The 17,830-nt window shown below is 45.4% G+C and overlaps 1 protein-coding gene across 5 annotated transcripts in view; it reads left to right on the top strand.

The window, feature by feature from the left end:
- LOC142559745 (protein YIPF1) overlaps positions 1-17,345 on the top strand; it is an 81,291-nt gene extending 63,946 nt beyond the window's left edge. For 2 of the 5 annotated variants that reach the window (XM_075671340.1, XM_075671341.1), the window contains 3 exons: positions 3,164-3,283; positions 11,758-11,820; positions 17,155-17,345. In XM_075671340.1, coding sequence (XP_075527455.1) covers positions 3,164-3,283; positions 11,758-11,820; positions 17,155-17,289 — 318 coding nt within the window. In that variant the 3' untranslated portion in view covers positions 17,290-17,345. Of the gene's footprint in view, positions 1-3,163; positions 3,284-11,757; positions 11,821-12,427; positions 12,566-12,688; positions 14,210-17,154 lie in introns of those variants that run through there. The other 3 variants (XM_075671342.1, XM_075671339.1, XM_075671343.1) reach the window with 2 other exon arrangements.
- Positions 17,346-17,830: the final 485 nt, after the last annotated feature.

The raw sequence follows: 17,830 nt of genomic DNA, 5'->3' as shown, positions 1-17,830 counted from the left end.
TCTGCTGCTGTATGGTTGATTTCATGATTTCAGTGGAAGTCAACTGTACAGTTGAGCCTGGTTACAATGAACACCTTCATTATGCAAAATGCGTTTGCTATATCTGAAGTTCCTTATAATCGGACTGCTCTCAAAACTGCCAATAAGAACTGAACAAGGTGCACTACAGATGTTTTATTCCCAAAAACGCTGTATGCTGTACTTACTCCCAGAAGTTAGTGTTTGAGGTCTGTTTCAGTGGTGTCTACCCGATAATGGCACTCTTGGGTGAGGCTGTGACACCTAGGCAATCAATGTCGAGACAACTGAGGGTGCAGTTGTAGGCTCACTGGTTTCCTGGTCATTGTCATCGTCACTAGAGGCCTCCATGTTCGGTACTTGTTGCAGTTGTCGAATGATTGCTTCATCAGACATACTCCCTGAAGCATCTCAAGACGCCCTAACACCGTCGGCCATTTCTTGAAAAATTACACCGTTAGCACAGATGTCAATCACTTTAGGCTTCTTTGATGTCGAGGCATGTTCTAATAGTATTGTGAACCATCCATGCCTTTAACTGTTAGCAGCTCCAGACTGAATTCGAAACCTCTGAATAAAAATTTTAAAAAGTGATGCACAGCACAGTCGTAATTTCCTGTGTGATGCAACCGCTGCGGCAATGCTTCTTCGAGCCAAAACAATTTTTAAGAAACAATTAAAAAGATGAAACTGATGCACTGAACTGCAATGATTAGCCGTATTGCGTGACTTGCACTGTGCGGTCACTGCATAGCCTTCTCTCAGCTCGTCTAAGCTCAGCTGCTCTACAATTGATTCTGTTTATTCTTACTGCACGGAGCAGGGCAATAGGTTTCTATAAGTGCACAGCTATCTCACAGACTCCTTGCAAGACATTTCGAGTGTTGAGAAACTGTTTATTGTTTAACAACAAATTTAACTTTCATGACAACAAGCTGACAAAATGTGAATGCTGTGCTCTTCACAGATTTGGAGAAAACAAATCTCGACCAATATTGTGCAATGTTTCTTTTTCACGATAATTTTTTCTCCCCTTCATAGTGCTCATATTCTAGTAATTAATTAAAATTGATGCTACTGACCCAAGCTCTCTCATTAAATATTTTTAGAGCTGCAGCTACAACACATTTCCTTTGGGAGCTAAGCAAAATGCGGATTCAGCAAAATTTGCAATAAGCGCTTCTGACTGACTGGGCGCTTCCATATTTTTTCATTACAACAAATCTTTTTCTCACAATACCAAGATTTATTTCGTCTTTCTTGGCACTTGGGCAGCAAAATACATTTTTTTAATCAACATGTAGGAATGATCGCCGTGCATGCCCAGTAGAACTTATCTGAACACACCCACTTATTCCTGAGGCTCTCAACAGTAATTGAGTACTGTGTCGTAGCACTTAAAGCACTCTCCTGGATGGAGGCCAGGATTTGTACTGCAGGTCTATAGGATTCTCATAGTCGGCGCATTCTAAAGTGCTCTTGTGTGAAGACATTTGCTTACTATCTGAAGGCAAAGTACATTCATCAGTGGCACTAAAATTCTCTTCTGATTCACTGAACTTATGGTAATTTTTTCTACAAAATGCATGCGCAGAAACACCACCATCCTGCCAGAACTTCACACCACAAATCACACGAAAAGCTCTTCAAGTATGAAGGAAGACCTTCCTTAGCAGTGCTTGTGGTGTCGTCTTCTCGTCGCATGTCCCATCTACGTTTTGCGCTGTTAACACCAGGAGCAAAAAAAAAAAAAGCTGGCCCTCATCTGGAGACACTGCAAAGTGCACTTATTACTTGACAAGGTGCCCAAAAGTTTGCTCTACCAATTAAAATAACCAGGGAATGCGCGCATGTGTGTATATTAGGCACTACCCGATATTTTACCAGAAGGAATATTTTTGTGTGTCAAGATGGGCCTGATACACGACCTGATCTTGGGTTGCAGCGCGAAGGGACACGGACACAGACTAGAAGCAGACAGAACGAGCGCTCGTCCTGTGTGCTTCTAGTCTGTGTCCATGTCCCTTCGCGCTGCAACCCAAGATCACGTTACGGTACCAACTCGCCCAACTTTCTATCCTTTTGACACATGACCGCGAAGCAATGTTCTGGCTACAGGAGTGTTTGGTACATCTGTGTTCAATTTGATTGTCTCTTATGGGGAATATGTGTACCATTTTGATAGTACATCAGCATGCAAGAACAGAACATGTTTGTGGCTGTACACATTAATTGCTATTTAGATATATGCGCTGTCATTTCTTTCTTTTTTCACATTTTGCATTTTCTCATTGGTGAGTGCCATGCATGCTCAAGGTCAAGTGCATTGTATTTTACTAGCTAATTTGTTGCCTTATGATTTAGCCAATGTTTTCCGTGCTGTGTCTTGGGCAGTATTCATTTACTATGTGCACACCTTGGTGCAGATTTAGGTAGTGTTCATCCTCAGTAATCTATGTATCAGCAAAGTGCAAAGTGCTGTTTAAATCACCTTTAGTGAAAAAGAAGCTTTAATAGTATAGCTGTTATGATGCACTGTGTGTGTGTAGTGCTGTGTTTGCGAGTAATGAAGTACCAGAAATTTGAAGCAATTGTGTTATGTCTTGCCTTCTGCCACTGTGTCACATGCTACACCTCATTGCTCCCAGCATGTCATTATGATTTTGTGCTACTGCTTACTGATATTTTCCCAAATCGGCTGTGTTAATGTTGATATTTTGTGCGAGCTGTTGCAGTGTGCACTGGGCAGTTATTGACAGAATGCCTGCATTATTGGTAATTTGTGAAATAAATCAAGTGCCCCTGAAGTGAGTGCTTGTCATCTTGCATTCCAAGGGGGTGGGTGAATTGAGGATATTACTTCTGCTACCAGACTTGTGTTACCTGGTTTGAAATGGCTGTTGCTTTGTTTTGCAAGCTCTTAGATGTACAAGGAAATTAACAAAACATGCACTCAACAATTTCACTTTGTCATGAGAAATTAAATTGAAAACTTCTCTGTCTCACATATTCTTATGGGCTGGGTGAAAGCTGGTAACCCCAATCCGACATCGCTGCCGTCAGCAGCACATGACATGCTGCCTACATCAGCAACTGTAGGAGGTCTGTTCCCCTGTTGTACTTATCGTGTTCTCAATATGCCCAGATCCTGTGGGCTGTGCACCTGACCTGGCTGCGGTGGACATTGGTTGTCGTGGGTGCTTCGCTCTCTGGCTGTGTCCTGGTCACCACTTTGTGGCCTTCCTTCAGGGAAGACTCCCGCAAGGTCAGACACAGCAAGCTCTGTGCAGTCGGTGACCCACACAATTGCCTGCTGAGGGGCACATATGTTTGTTTCATGGATGCACTCACAGGATAGCAAATAGTGGAATAAAATGGACACTCGCCAGGAGGTAAAGTGTACTAAATGAAAACTTGATGGATCAGGGCCCATACGTGTCCCTTCATCGCAATGAAAGCAAATGCGGTGGCTCTTGTTGAAGCATGAAAGAGATGTCGAAGTGCGCATGTGTAGATTTCGGGCAGATTCCACGTGTCCTATTTATCACCACGGTGAAGATACTGCCTGCATGACTAATGCTAGAATCGCTGCACATTCAGAAGATGCAGCACACGATAATTATGTAATACCTTATATCTACCGGTTGTCGCACAGCCTAAAGAAAATTGCCCGCCGAGGTAACGTTGATGTGGTTTTTTTCTGCACCTAACAAACTAATGAGGTTGTGCAGGAAAACAAGACTAGAAAAGAAAGAAAGTGCTTCTAGCTGCCAAATTAAACACAGGAAGAAGTTTAGAGATTGTAAGACATAAATTATATATCGTATATCCTTATCGTGTGGAAAGTATTACGTCGAACAGTTGGGCAGGTACATTAATGATAGACTGCGCAAACACAAAAATAAAGTCGACAAAGTTGCATCAGATGGGTTTTTCTCCCTTCATCGTAAGCAACATAAGTGCTCCCCTCTCTTCGAATCAACAACCATTACTGGTAGAAATAAGTGCGAACTGACTAGGCTTATAATAGAAGCCGAGCAGATTGATGCCCTAGGGGATTCCTGTAGTATCAGCAAACCGTCATTGGCTCTCTCTAAAAGTGAACTGAAATTTTTGCGTATGGCTTAACATACCACTTATAAATATGTTTCGCTCTGATTGTTTATCTGTTCACGTGGCTCTGACTAATGTTGGCTGAGGGTACAAGTACGACCTGGTTTAAGTTAGCGCTGTGTGTGTCCCTAGGTGTCTTTTTTTGTCCTGTCTTTTAATCACGCTACCGTACATCCCTTTCTTCAAATCTCGTGTTTTGCTTGCGGTAACTTCCTAAAATCATGGGTATATTCCTCTGCACACTTCCCACATGTCCTCAAAAAATCAGATTTGAGAGTGTTGCAGATTCATTACAAATGAATTTTGTTAATTCCCTGAGCCACCTGCCTTGCCTATTTGTCAGCTACTGGGCACATTGCATCAGGATGTGAAGGGCTGCATATGCAGAGCATGCTGGGATTGAATGGCAGATGAGAGCGTGAAGGTGCGGAAGATCGTGTGCTAGTGTTTGGCATGAGAAGTTTCTGTCGCGAGAAGTTGCGTTCTTTGGAGATGAATTTGAGGCGATACCAATCGCATTCAGCCGAGGTTAGGCCTTACAGTCGCCAAGTTCGTGCATGTACTACTAGCAGACCTGAGTCACTAATCCGAAGTAATTAAACCATTAGGATGAAGAAAACTGCTTTTGTAGTTAAGTTTTGATCATGCGGGTGTGAAATAAACTATTCTTCATTTTGTACATTGCAACACAAAAAGCGAGAAGCAACGATACAGCGCACTATCAACATCGAGACATTGCTGTTCTGTAAGGCTGCCAGTCGCATTCACCAGCGCTTCCCAAAACAAATGTGACTATGTAGTCTAAAGAAAAGTAAGAACGAAGTTTGCAGTGCCATTGACCAGGTGATGCAACAAAAGAAAAGAAAAGAAAGTAATCTTCTTGCCCTACCTACACAAAATTAATCACAATCTGAAAGAAATTGGGAAACATGTCGTTGTAGATATTGCATTCTCTGCGCCTTTGAAGTTGTGTAGTTTGTGTGCGAGGGTAAATGCGCATATGCACAAGCCTCGTGGGTGCGACAAGACTCACTGCGAACCGCTTGTTTCTTGTGTTGAAGGTGTGGTTTACTGCATCCCGTTGGACTGTGGCAAGGAGTATGTGGGACAGATGGGCTCATGCATCAATGAGCGATTACGTGAGCACAGGTATAATGTTGAAAAACTAGCCTTATCAGGCCATCTTGCCACGCATTGCGCATGCTGCGGATGCAAGCCTCTATTTAGGCGCACTCATTCACTGGCCAGAAACCCTGACCAGCTCACCAGAGAAATAGTAGAAGCTGCAGAGATTAGGAACAGAAAGTGTCTGTCTGTCTGTGTGTGTGTGTGTGTGTGTGTGTGTGTGTGTGTGTGCAATGAATACTTACAGTTGTTAGTGCTGTGTCCCGTCTGTTTCTTTCGCCATCCGTGTGTGTAAATAGTTTGCCTCTCATCCCAAATGGGCAAAAAGCGGAGGCCCCTACTTTTGATACAGCAGCTTAAACAACTGCTTAATTTCAACTGCCTACAGTGATGAGATACTGTGTCAAAAGCTCTTTTAAAGTCAAGGAATAGCGTATCTACGTGTTTATTCTTATCAATGGAGTTACCTATGAAGTGTTGGAATTCAACTAATTGTGTGTTGCACGAGTAACCGTTACAAAAACCATGCTGTGAAGCAGTAAAGAAGTTAATAGATTCAAGGTATTTAAATAATTGACCACAATATATGCTCAAAAACCTTGCGCGATACTGAATTTAAGGATGTAGGCCTGTTTTATTTTTCACCAATTTCTTGTCTCCTGATTTAAAGATGGGATTAATAGCCGCAATTTTCCAGTCTTGTGGAACCAACGCAGTCTCAAACAAGATTTGAAATATAATACAGAAATATTTTGCAACAATGCCATGACATTTCTTTAGAATATAGGAGGGAATTCCATCAGGACCCATAGATTTAGAGGTGTCCAATTTCCGCAGAAAACAGTTGATACCGTGTACAGTACACCGATGTTTATTTCAGACATGCCGTGGTCAGAGGCATAGCTAGAAGAAAGTGATGTGGTCACATCAGCCACTGATTCCTCAGAAAACACCAATTTAAAATATAGATTAAACAATTCAACCTTTTCTGTGTCTGTCGTTATAGCAGTGCCGTTCGATTTCAGGGCAGGAACTGAAGTGCCATCGGTTCTACTTGTTTTTATATATTTCCAAAAAGCTTTAGGTTTGTTTTTTTCAGGTCTGTGTTTAGTTGGGCAAAAAATAATTGCTTTGCTTTCTTGATTCAACGTCGGTTCTCCGAAATTGCGGCCATCCCATGGTGCCATGTTGCGGCGTTGACCAAGGCGCTGTGAACGGCGGCTTGTGGTATGACTGTAACTGCATAACGGGTGCGCGCCTCGAAGCCTCCTCTTGCGGCGGCGACCAAGGAGCAACTGTCGGAGGCTGGTGGTATGGTGGTGTAGTTGTAACGAGTGGTGGACATCGGACAGCGGCTGCGTAAGTCATGGGACGCTGGTGATCTTGAAGATCGGCTGCCGGTAACACCTGCTTGATTTCGTCATGCACCACTCCAGCGATTAACGCTACGGGTCTATCCACTGTCGGTGTCAAAATCTTTTGAATTTTCTCCCTGACGAGTTCTCTGATCAATTCCGGCAAGGGGTTCGCGCCGCAGCGACTCCCCAGTCACTGCGGTGGAATTGATTTTGGTGATGATGGACAGTTAATCGTACTGCCTGCATTTCTGAAGAAGGGCCCGCCCAATAGCCGTAGCCTCTTTGATAAAGTCAGCGACGGTGACTGGTGGATTCCGCAGAAGCCCCGTGAACAACTGCTCTTTTACACCTCGCATGAGGTAGCGCAGCTTTCTTCAGTCATGTTCGTGTGGGCTCTACGAAAGAGGCGGGCCATGTCCTCGGCGAACATTGTGACCAACTCATTAGGTTGTTGTACCCTGTGGGTTCTCTCACCCATACTCTTGGGACAAAGGAACGACAACACAGTAGTGCAAACAATCACAAGGGCATTTATTGCACCTTTCATAGATCAATGCCTGCTAGCCGAGTTGCTACCCACAAAACATGCCGATGGGCGCGACAAATCCAGAAGTCCGACTCACCGCGACCGGAAGCGAGCGAATATGTTCGCCCCATGCTGGATCCCAACGCCTGGTCGTTCGCGTGTTCGGTCACGCCAACGGTGGCGCGTTCGCAGGCGGCCACGCGAGGCGGTCTCGCAGAAGCATGGGTCGCCGCGCGCCGGCCCGCCGACCAAGCGACAGCCAGTCTTCCCCTGCGCCCCCAAGTAACCCTGCCGTGAGGCGGCGTTAGCAACGCAACACTCGCGCCATCTCTCGCACTGCGCCCCAACCACATCGACCGCCGTAGGCATCACGCAGGCCACGCGGCGAAGCCGGATTACAGGAGACGCGCCATGCGGGAAAAACATATCAGGGGACGCGCGAGAGTCGCGCATCCCCACATCCCCCCAACCTTAAATCACTACATATTCCGGCAAGACATGTGACACGGTCTAACATCAAACGGTGCTTCGCGAACAAGGTAGAACATTAAACAGTAACCGCGCCGAGGTAATGTCCACGCTGTCCATAGCATGCGAGCCGACATTGACCTTGGGTGCACCGCTGGCGTCCGCCGGTCACAGCGGCAGCTTTGCAGACTCGACGGCACGATGCCAGGCCAGGACTCCGGAGACGACGACGCAGTAGTCGGTACGAACAAGCGTCGCTCGCGCCGATGCACCCTGCTGGGAAGAGCCGCCGTAGCTGTCGGTGACCGCCGGCTCTTTTGTCCGCCGCCGAGGGTTGTGAGCTGGATGCAGGAGGCCGCCGAAGTCGCTGTGCCGAACTGGCCACAGCATCACCATCGCCCGGGGTGACTCGATCGTAGTCCGGGGCAGCAGCGCAGACGATGTGCAGGTGACAGCAAGCCAGGGGTGACTCCAATCACGCTGCGTACATTCAACACACTCGGCAAACACTGAAGTAGTGCAAGGGAGAGGAATTATGCATGCGCATCGAACACGTGGCACGATGTTCAACACGGCCAGCAAAAGATCGGGCAGCTACTCAGATGCTAAGTTCACGTGAACGAAGCTCGCTTCCTTGAGTCGAACGAGTAATTTCAATTCGTGCGATGCTAAATAAAATGAGGGAAGCAAATTGCAACACCTCAACGCCACGGTCCACCAGGTTGTGTCCCTACACGTGCGACAGGCAGCTTCGTAAAGCCTTAGGCCTAAAGCGTCGCTACCCTGACAACAACCGGCATCCAAAAACAACAACCAAAATGAGCGCAAAACAGGCAGCCGCGAGGAGACGTCAGCTCTGTGAGGTGGTCCTACTCCGCTCGGTGCACCCAGCGTCCGAGTTGACGGCGCCCACCGTCCCAGACGGTGTCGCAGCGCCCGGTGCCAGGCCGCAATACCAGTCAGCCCGTAGTGGCACCCGTGGCCCGTGGCCACCCGGCTCCCAGAGCCGCGACTTCATCCGAGTCAAAGAGATAGAAGAAGCTATTTACATAAGAAATTCGGACCACCCACGAGGCTTCCGTACTCACTCGCTTCAGGCTTGCCACTGCTCCGCGGGCGCTGAGCCTCGCTCTCCCAGGATGCAGACCACGTGGCTCTCGTACCGACGAATGCCATTAAAAAAAAAACAATTGCGAAAAGGCTTAGCATGTTGACATGTTCAAACACACTACCGCCACCATCACCTCGCTCAAGAAAGCACGCCGCCGACGCTAGCGATCAAAATTCACGCTAGGCCTACGCTTCGGTTCAAACAAAGGTCTTGAACGGAGCAAAACTGTTAATATCGTCCGATGCCCCAAGAGCCCCACGTTGGGCGCCAGATGTGGGTTCTCTCACCCATACTCTTGGGACAAAGGAACGACAACACAGTAGTGCAAACAATCACAAGGGCATTTATTGCACCTTTCATAGATCAATGCCTGCTAGCCGAGTTGCTACCCACAAAACATGCCGATGGGCGCGCGACAAATCCAGAAGTCCGACTCACCGCGACCGGAAGCGAGCGAATATGTTCGCCCCATGCTGGATCCCAACGCCTGGTCGTTCGCGTGTTCGGTCACGCCAACGGTGGCGCGTTCGCAGGCGGCCACGCGAGGCGGTCTCGCAGAAGCATGGGTCGCCGCGCGCCGGCCCGCCGGCCCGCCGACCAAGCGACAGCCAGTCTTCCCCTGCGCCCCCAAGTAACCCTGCCGTGAGGCGGCGTTAGCAACGCAACACTCGCGCCATCTCTCGCACTGCGCCCCAACCACATCGACCGCCGTGGGCATCACGCAGGCCACGCGGCGAAGCCGGATTACAGGAGACGCGCCATGCGGGAAAAACATATCAGGGGACGCGCGAGAGTCGCGCATCCCCACAACCCGTAGCTCCATCATCTGCTGGGCGCGGTCGCATCGGTCAGCACTCACAAAAGTATCCGTGATTTTCTGACATGTTGTTAGGCTAGCTTTGCGGTTCTCATACCAAGTACGGCCACTGTCATCAAGGGTGAAATAGATGTGGGAGAGCTTTTGCTGCTCAATCCACTAATTAATCTTTGCGACGCGTTCATACTTCTCAAGCCAGTCTTCAATGTCTTTGAAGACTGCACCACGATAGTGATCGGAAACCAGAAGATGCAGAACGGTTACTTGCTGTGGACTGGGAAACCGGCTGCTTTGGGGTGCTTGCAGTGGGCTGGTTTCAGCCATTGCGAGATGTGTGGAGCTCCTGGAGAGATGTGGTTGAAGAGGGGAGAACTCCTGGGCAAGGCCTAGCAGTCGATGACTAAAGCGGCGCACGGGTATCGTAACTGTGATAACACAAACGGGCTATATGAACGCCTCCCAGAAGGACTCCGGAGCATCACGTGCGGTCAGTACCCCGCACTTCCACCAGTGTTGCAGTACAACGCGGACAGTAGACAGGGAGACGTTCTTCAAGAACAGTAGAACTACTTGTTCAAAAACAAATAGACCAGAGACACGTCTTCTTCGTCCTCGCCAAATCTCACTGACCCACTATGAAGTCTGTTAATGTCCCTATCTTCATTGTCGTCTTCATAGAATACACGCATCAATATTTTGTATTATGTATCGTAATCTACTTGTTTTCATTTCACTTTTGTTACGGCATATCGGTAATCTCAACCTGTGTACTTTGTACAGCTGCGGCCATGTAACTGTCAAGCCCTGTCAAGCCGTTTTCATAACTTTTAGCCCAGTGTACCTTCCGGTATATTGCCTGGTAAATAAATTTGAATAATTGGCAAGACAGCAGGTATCCAGCACCACGCAAAGTGGGGGAAAGAGGCAAGGAAACCTTGATTTTAGAATCCTTGTGGCTTTATGTTCATTGTAGACCAGTACACAGCTGTTGCTATATAGCTCTAGTCTTTAGGGACCCTTAAGTTGATATTCAAAGCTGTTTTTTAGGGGCGTGCAAATGTTTGAAACTTTCGAATAACGAACCGAATAATGTTCTGTACAATTCGGTCTTTGAATCGAATAGTCGATCACTATTCGTAAATGCAAATATTTTTAGAATACTTTACTAATACTTCAAAACTTCGCATCAACTGCACCCAATGAAACATAAAACTCGAGCAAGAATACAGTACATTTTCACTTATGCGGGCAGAGTATGGACATAAAACGTTAGAACTTGTGTAGGGGAGTGGCTGTGTTACTTAGGTAGTCATACTTTACTGGCTATACAGTGATCATTCGCACTCTTAAAAAGTTGCTGTTTCACCCGAAAGGCAAAGTATCGATTGCGATAGCAAATTAGTAGACAGCTATATGAAGTAAGCATATTAGTTTTATCGGCCATATAAACTTGCAAACATTCGCTTACTAACTAAATTAACTAGTGCGGTGTAACGCGTTCACAGGTAAATATGGGCACATCTCGCTCGATGACTGCATAAACTCGCTGTCAAAACGCTGGAGTGATGCGGCAACAGCAGCAAGCAAATTGATCGTCGTGCTGTCTCTCACTGCAATGCAAACTAAATGTCGCAAGCACAGTGCACACGAAGCTGCCGGCACTTTGTGTAATCGCAGATTGCTTTGAAGATGAGGCCTGTGAGGGTGCGCACTCTATCCATATCGTAGATCACTTGCAAGATACGGCACCTGCACCATAAGCAGCAGCCACTGGAAAAGAATGTCCCCTCCCTCCCTTGCCTCACCCTCACCCTCGTACACAACTGAAGATGGCGCACTGCCGTTGCACCTTCCTCCTTCACACACGCAAGGTGTAGCCGCGATCGTTGGCTGACCCTCGCAGGCTTTTACTCGCACATACAGCATACGGCACGCAGCAATGACATCATATTTGGACTTTATACGGAACATCACAACGACGGCGACAGCAGAAATGTGCTTGGAGTGTCCATATAATTGCTATCTCAATAGAATAAAAATGGCAGTGTAGATTTTCTAGTATTGTTGGCCTTAGCGGTTTTAGAAAGCACGCAGGCGCGCACGCACACACGCACGCACACACGCGGTCTTTTGTGATATCTCCAGATTTTGGTATTTTGAAACGGTGCAAGAAGCAGAAGTTGACTGGGTGCTCCTGTCATGTGTTTTAACTTTTGCACAGATGGCCATCATCATGTCTGCTGTTGTATTTGCATTACATGCATTACTGGCTCTTGGCTTTGTGGTGAGTACCTCTGGATGTGTGTACCTCTGTGTATGTGTGGGCAGGTGCTGAGTGGTCACCATGCACGCTGCGGGCACAGCAGTTATGGTCCAGTTATTTCAATTATAATCCACACCAATTATTTTCTTCCATTTACTCGCTTTGCCCTGCCAATGGAAAAGCACCATTTGACCAACAGTGCTAGGCTTTAAAGCTTTCTTTTTTATGGGCCTTTTATTTATGCTAAGCTTTAACAGTGATTGTCACACAAAATATAATTTTGCTTGTTAATTATTGGGGAGTACATTTTATTAGCTGTAGAAGCTATCGTTTCCAAAATGTCAAGATGTGCTGTGTTGGTATTTCATGCCCTCCTTTGGAAACTGCTCTTTAATTTCACAAAGATCAGTAAGGATGCTGCGAACATAAGTAATTGTACTTTGCAAACATTGAAATATGAATGTCAGTCTTCGAACTCAACTTTATTAAAACAATGCTCATGCAACTTACAGCCTTGGTTAAAAGTGTATGCACATTCACTATGCACGTTGTTTGGCTGCGTGGTATGATTGCCTTGGCGCTCCTGATACACTACACATTGAATATGAAGGTTCTGTTCATTCTCCAGGGCATTGGAATTTATGGCATACCATTGGAACTTCCCTAAACAGAGTGCAGCTAGCCAGGCTGTCATGGGCGATGTTGCTGCTATGCTTTTGACAAAGAACCTGCATGCATAGGCAGATCCCGTAGTAGCACATCATGGGTGGGACGGCCTGTGCAAGTCAATTGCAAAGAAACAGAAAAGCATAGCATGTGAATTAGAAACCATCACGTTAAGGTGTCTTATGCTGTAGTAACACATGGCATACTTGGATGGCCTTTTCAGAGTGCTCTGGCAGCAATACAAAGGTTGTGTATCATGTAAAAGAGGAACTAAGTGTTGCTGCTAGCATGAGTGGACTCCACTGATCGCAAAGAACCAAAGTCATCACTCCAGCGCCCAGGTATTCTCATGATTCATCACCTTCATGCCACTGCAAGAGCGCTCTGCAACGACCACCGAAATATGCCAACAGTACTTTAAATGGCTGTGGATATATAAGTGAGCAAGAAGAGAAATCATGATGCGATTACTTATGATTTATAACTGAATGCGAGTGTTTTCACTCACTTGCTCCACTGATAGTCTCAAAGAAGTTATTGCTTTAAGTCCAGATATAAGTCATTCCATATTAAATTGCGCAAAGAAATTAAGTGGATATGTTGTTATGAAGTCTCGGTAAAACCAAGTTATGCTGGGGTAGGCTATATTAGTATTAATTAGCACTGGAAAGCATTTGCTGCAGAAGGAGGTCTTAAGCAAGGCTATGGCAATAGGCTAGGAAAAACGCAATGCTCATATTATCAGAAGGTGCGACAGAGGCACAATATTAAGCTCAACAAAGATCTATGTGACCAGAGTAACAATGCAAGCAACTAACTTGAGGTCTAAACAAAATTTATAAATGGCCCAGTGATCTAAAACAAAATTTTATATGGCTGTGGATAACTGTACAGTATAATATGGTGAGCATTTGGAAGCTGAAATAAAGCCAAGCTTTAAGGAGGGTGCATATATATCACAAATTTTTTGTCAGTCCTAAGAAATTTGTTGATCAAATGTTGAAGGGCACCTCACCAGGTTTGGACATTGCAAAGAGACAATTTCAGTGCTTACAGTGACAATCAGGTCTGCAAAGCATTGTGCCATTGTATGCTACTCTTTTAAGAAATGCTTGTGGGAGAATTCTGCCTGGATGGCACTTTGCAGCTTCTTGTGTATAGCCAAAATTTCTGACGGATACTGGTGGGACGACATGCAAGTTAATACTCCGCGAAGTAAAGGTTGGCAGCAGATTGCTACACAAGGGAATACAGGTCTCTTTGAGAATTGGAAGGGAGTCTGTTGAGGTCTAGATTGGGTGGAAGCAGAGTTGTTGTCTTTCCTTATATAGTGCTGCTTATGTAGTACATCTCGTAATGAGAGGATCAAATTGTTCATATTGGTTAAGATCCTCTGCAAAATACTGTGTTCAAAATGCAGGAAGCAGACCATGTTACAATGCTAGAATAGTGCATGAATGATGAGGTATGGCACTCAGACAAGAAGAAACTTCGCATACTCTATGCTTTTTGTGGGTTGCACCCAACAATACATGTAGCCCTCCAAATGAGTTACTGGGGCTGCTGTGGCAAATCTTGCATTGATGCAGAAGCATAATGCAAGATAACCTAGAACAGTATAATGTATCGGAAAAAATCAAGATGTGTCGATTGTAAAGAGAAATACAGCATTATTCATACAATAGTAAGGCATTTGAGTGTTCCTTTGCATCTTGCTTGAATAAAGTGTCTTTAGTTACCCAGACTCCTCTGTAGTATTGCTTTTCAAAATGTCTTTGACCTTGCTGATGAGTGCCTTTTAATAAGCCTAGATTACTCTGCCATGCAACAGATAATTATAATTCTTTAATTCAACAATCTGATAATGTGCAAAGATGGAGATTATGCATGCTAGTAGAAGCAGTCACATCTTGGAATAAGAGAGAGGGATTTGGCTTCTGCCAGCAACAGATGATAAGGACTGATGATGACCGAGAACCACATGTCAAAGCTTACTGTTTCCACTTATTTGGCACAGCTGGACTACTTAAAGCGACCTTTGCAGAGACATGAGAAAGGGGATGTCATTGTCAGTGCTCCAGTAATGATGATGTTGACTTTGTATATACTGACACTGAAAGATTGCATGGTACACATACACAAACCTCACTCTTGATGATGAGTGAGCTTGTGCGTGCAAAATGTGTGCAAACCTATGAGAACAAATGAAACTATAAATTGACACAAAAAAGCGTTTCTCTCTGTGAAAAATGTGAGGTTGTAATAAAGTATTCCTTTAAAAAGACATTGTTAAGGAATAAATAAAGCTTGACTAGTCACTTTTTAAAACCAAGAAAATGTACCCGTACACCCTGCTCTGAGGCCCAAGTGAGGCATAATTTGTGAGCACAGTGCTGTGAGGTGAACTACACACAGGAATTTACATCTGTGGCCAGTTAAAAAAAAAAAAAAAGACTTTGTCTTGTGAAGCTAACAAACAAGCATTGTTTGGGGCAGTGGTATCCACGAGCTCTCTGAAGCTAAAATGCAATGAATGTATGGCCACACTAGCAGATGCATGTGCACAGAAAACTTCTCACATCCATTGCTTGTCTTGGCCACTGGCCAACACTCGCATGTTTGGAGTGTGATAGTTCCTTGGTATGCCTTAAGAAGAGAGCGTCTCTGTGCTTAAGCTGCTCATTGCACACAACGACTGGTAGGATCTTTCTGGACAAGGCACTGAACAGTGTTTCGCACAACTGTACCACATGGACAATGGTATTGCAGTGAATAGAGCTACCTATACAGCCACTGCACTGTGTTTTCACACCTCGGAGACACCAATACTGACACAGTTTGCAAAAGGCTAGAGCAGGAGTGTCACTACTCCTCTAAATGCTGTATGGAGCAAGCATGGAGCAAGCTGTCATCCACTCTGGTGTAAGTTTTCTGGTGGGTTTCGCCAGTGGAGGTATGCCAGAAACATGGATGCTGCTAGGCCTTGTGTTCATGGGTGACCTTGTCCTTCTAGAGAAAAATTGGCAACCACTGCAGAAGCTCGGGGGAAATCTCTGCAAGCCGCTTTGCTCTGCTCAGGCTCACTTTCCATCCGAAGAAATCTGCAGTCATTCATTTCTTGGGCTTAGTCTACATTACCGAAGTCGTGACAGTTTCCAAGTGGCGCAGCCTTGACTTGGGCCACATGACCCCCTTACATCAGTGTAATAACCAGGTTCACTGAAGTGTACCTCAACGACACAGGAAGTCGAACTTTGGCAGATATTTCAACAGGACAGCTACATTCTTCAAGGACAAGGCATTTGTAACTGCTACCTTCTGGAACAAGTGTCCTGGAAGTTTGACGTTATCTTAAGCTTGTCATTCATAACAAAATTGTATGTTTGTCAGCCGAAAACCACAAGTGGCTAGTAGCCAACACGAGGCAGGCGACCTGCTTGTGGGGTGTCGGAGAACAGCAGCTGTGAAAACCATCTGCAGTGACATTAGCTCATTCTTATTTGAGGCATGAGAAGCACAAAGCAAGAGTGAATATTAGGGACACTTTCACTTGTTGTATGACAGCAGATAGGCTCACTTCTTTTTCTTCTTATACCACGATTAAAAAAAATTTAAACAAAGGGGACTTCCCTGGTCAAGTTCTGAAAATATTGCTTCCCTTTGCCTACATAAGCCTGCATAAAAAAACAGTCTTGTACAGGAATGGGAAAATGTGTTTTCATACTTAGCGATACAAGTTAAAGGGACTTAACAATGCACACAAGTTGATAATTGCAGAATAATTAATATGCATCAGCAGGAGTGGCAGCGGCTTGCTACCCTGGCCACAGCCACTTTGACACTGCCCCAGATGTTCATAATAGATATCGAGCCTGCAGGGAAGCAGAAGAATGGGTGGAGCATTTGGTGCTGCAGTGCTTAAGCCTGTTTTCTCCTCCAAGGAAAGATGCTTTTTTTGCCGGACGTATACTTGCCTGTTAATGTGGCCATACAAGCTAGTGATACTATATACCCCTGCCATCAGATTGCACCATTAGTCTAGCACTGGTGCTCGTAGCTGTCATGAACTTAGTTACCCTTGGCATGTTTTTGTTTTGCAGGAAAAATCACGAAACTATATAAAGGGTCAAGGGCCCCACACCTCCTCAGCCTTAAATCGACACATGCACCTGTGAAGGTGTGCTACAGGTGCTAGTAAAGAAACATGCCCCATGAATTGAACCAATGCATGTAGCACCAAGAGAGTGTCCGCCTGCTTATGCCTACATTTGCCAACCTTGTCGCTGGCCAGTAACACTGGTTTCCGTTGCTCACCAATGGTGGTGCAATGTGTATCATTCCTTTCTGCAGGCTGCTGGCATGCTCAAAAATGACAAGAAAAAATTTTGTCAGTACTCCTTTAAAATTTCATTGACTTTATTTATTAGTAAGTTTCTTTTTCTTTCGAGAATTCAAGATTCACTTACAATGCTCACTGAGTATTTGCTTTTGTGACCTTCACTAAATTTATTTTTGGTGCGGATTACCTCTTTTGTCTTTCTAAGCATTCTTAGTCAGCATGTTGTCTTGGATGTTGCTCAGGTAAGTTGTATTTCTATGGAGGCTTCAAAATTGTTGTGTCATTCACAGATATGCACAGTGTCTTTGTTCCTTATGGCTTTCAGCAAGTGACTGCCCTCAACTTTTCAGAGGTACTTCTTTCAACATGAGATTGTACACAACGTGCCAGCAACGCCACCACCTCCCCTGGTCGTCACAACTGCAGGTAGTCACTTCAGTGGTGATGTAACAAAAGTGGTTGTGCCAGTGAGCAACGCACATTAGCACTGTGTCATGAGAGTCCCCATTCTGTGATATGTTGCATTAAAACAAAACATTGAGACACTGTGTGTTCTTCCTCACTTGTGGCATTACAACAGCTAGCTAAAGTGTCCATTTTGCTTGACCAACTGCAGGGTGCACAAGGTATCCAAGGACACAGTTTCGGATTGATATAGGCATTACCATTCTCATTTTGTCCAGGCACCTAACTTTGTTTTCACCAACCACACTGTCGGTTCTTTTACCACATTTATTCCAGGGCAGCAGCTACCAGTTTGGCACGGAAGGGGGGGGGGGGGGGCAGACTGTACTAGCCTGCGTAATGTTGACCACAGTCTCATTCGAGATTGTCACCTTTTTAAATGTGATGAAATCCTTTGTTTTGCATCACACAAGCAGCCACACAATGTTTAAAACTCATCTAAGGCTGCTGTTGAATCACTGGCCAACACCAGCAAGCATACAGCAGCTGTCAAAGCCAACTTCAGCGACTTATTCAGGCTGAAGATGGCTTTATTGAGGAGACTTAGGAAACAGCTGTAAT

This window comes from Dermacentor variabilis, chromosome 10, assembly GCF_050947875.1.
Source record: "Dermacentor variabilis isolate Ectoservices chromosome 10, ASM5094787v1, whole genome shotgun sequence".
NCBI classification, from domain to species: Eukaryota; Metazoa; Arthropoda; class Arachnida; order Ixodida; family Ixodidae; genus Dermacentor; species Dermacentor variabilis.
This window is presented reverse-complemented; position numbering and strand designations above follow the sequence as displayed.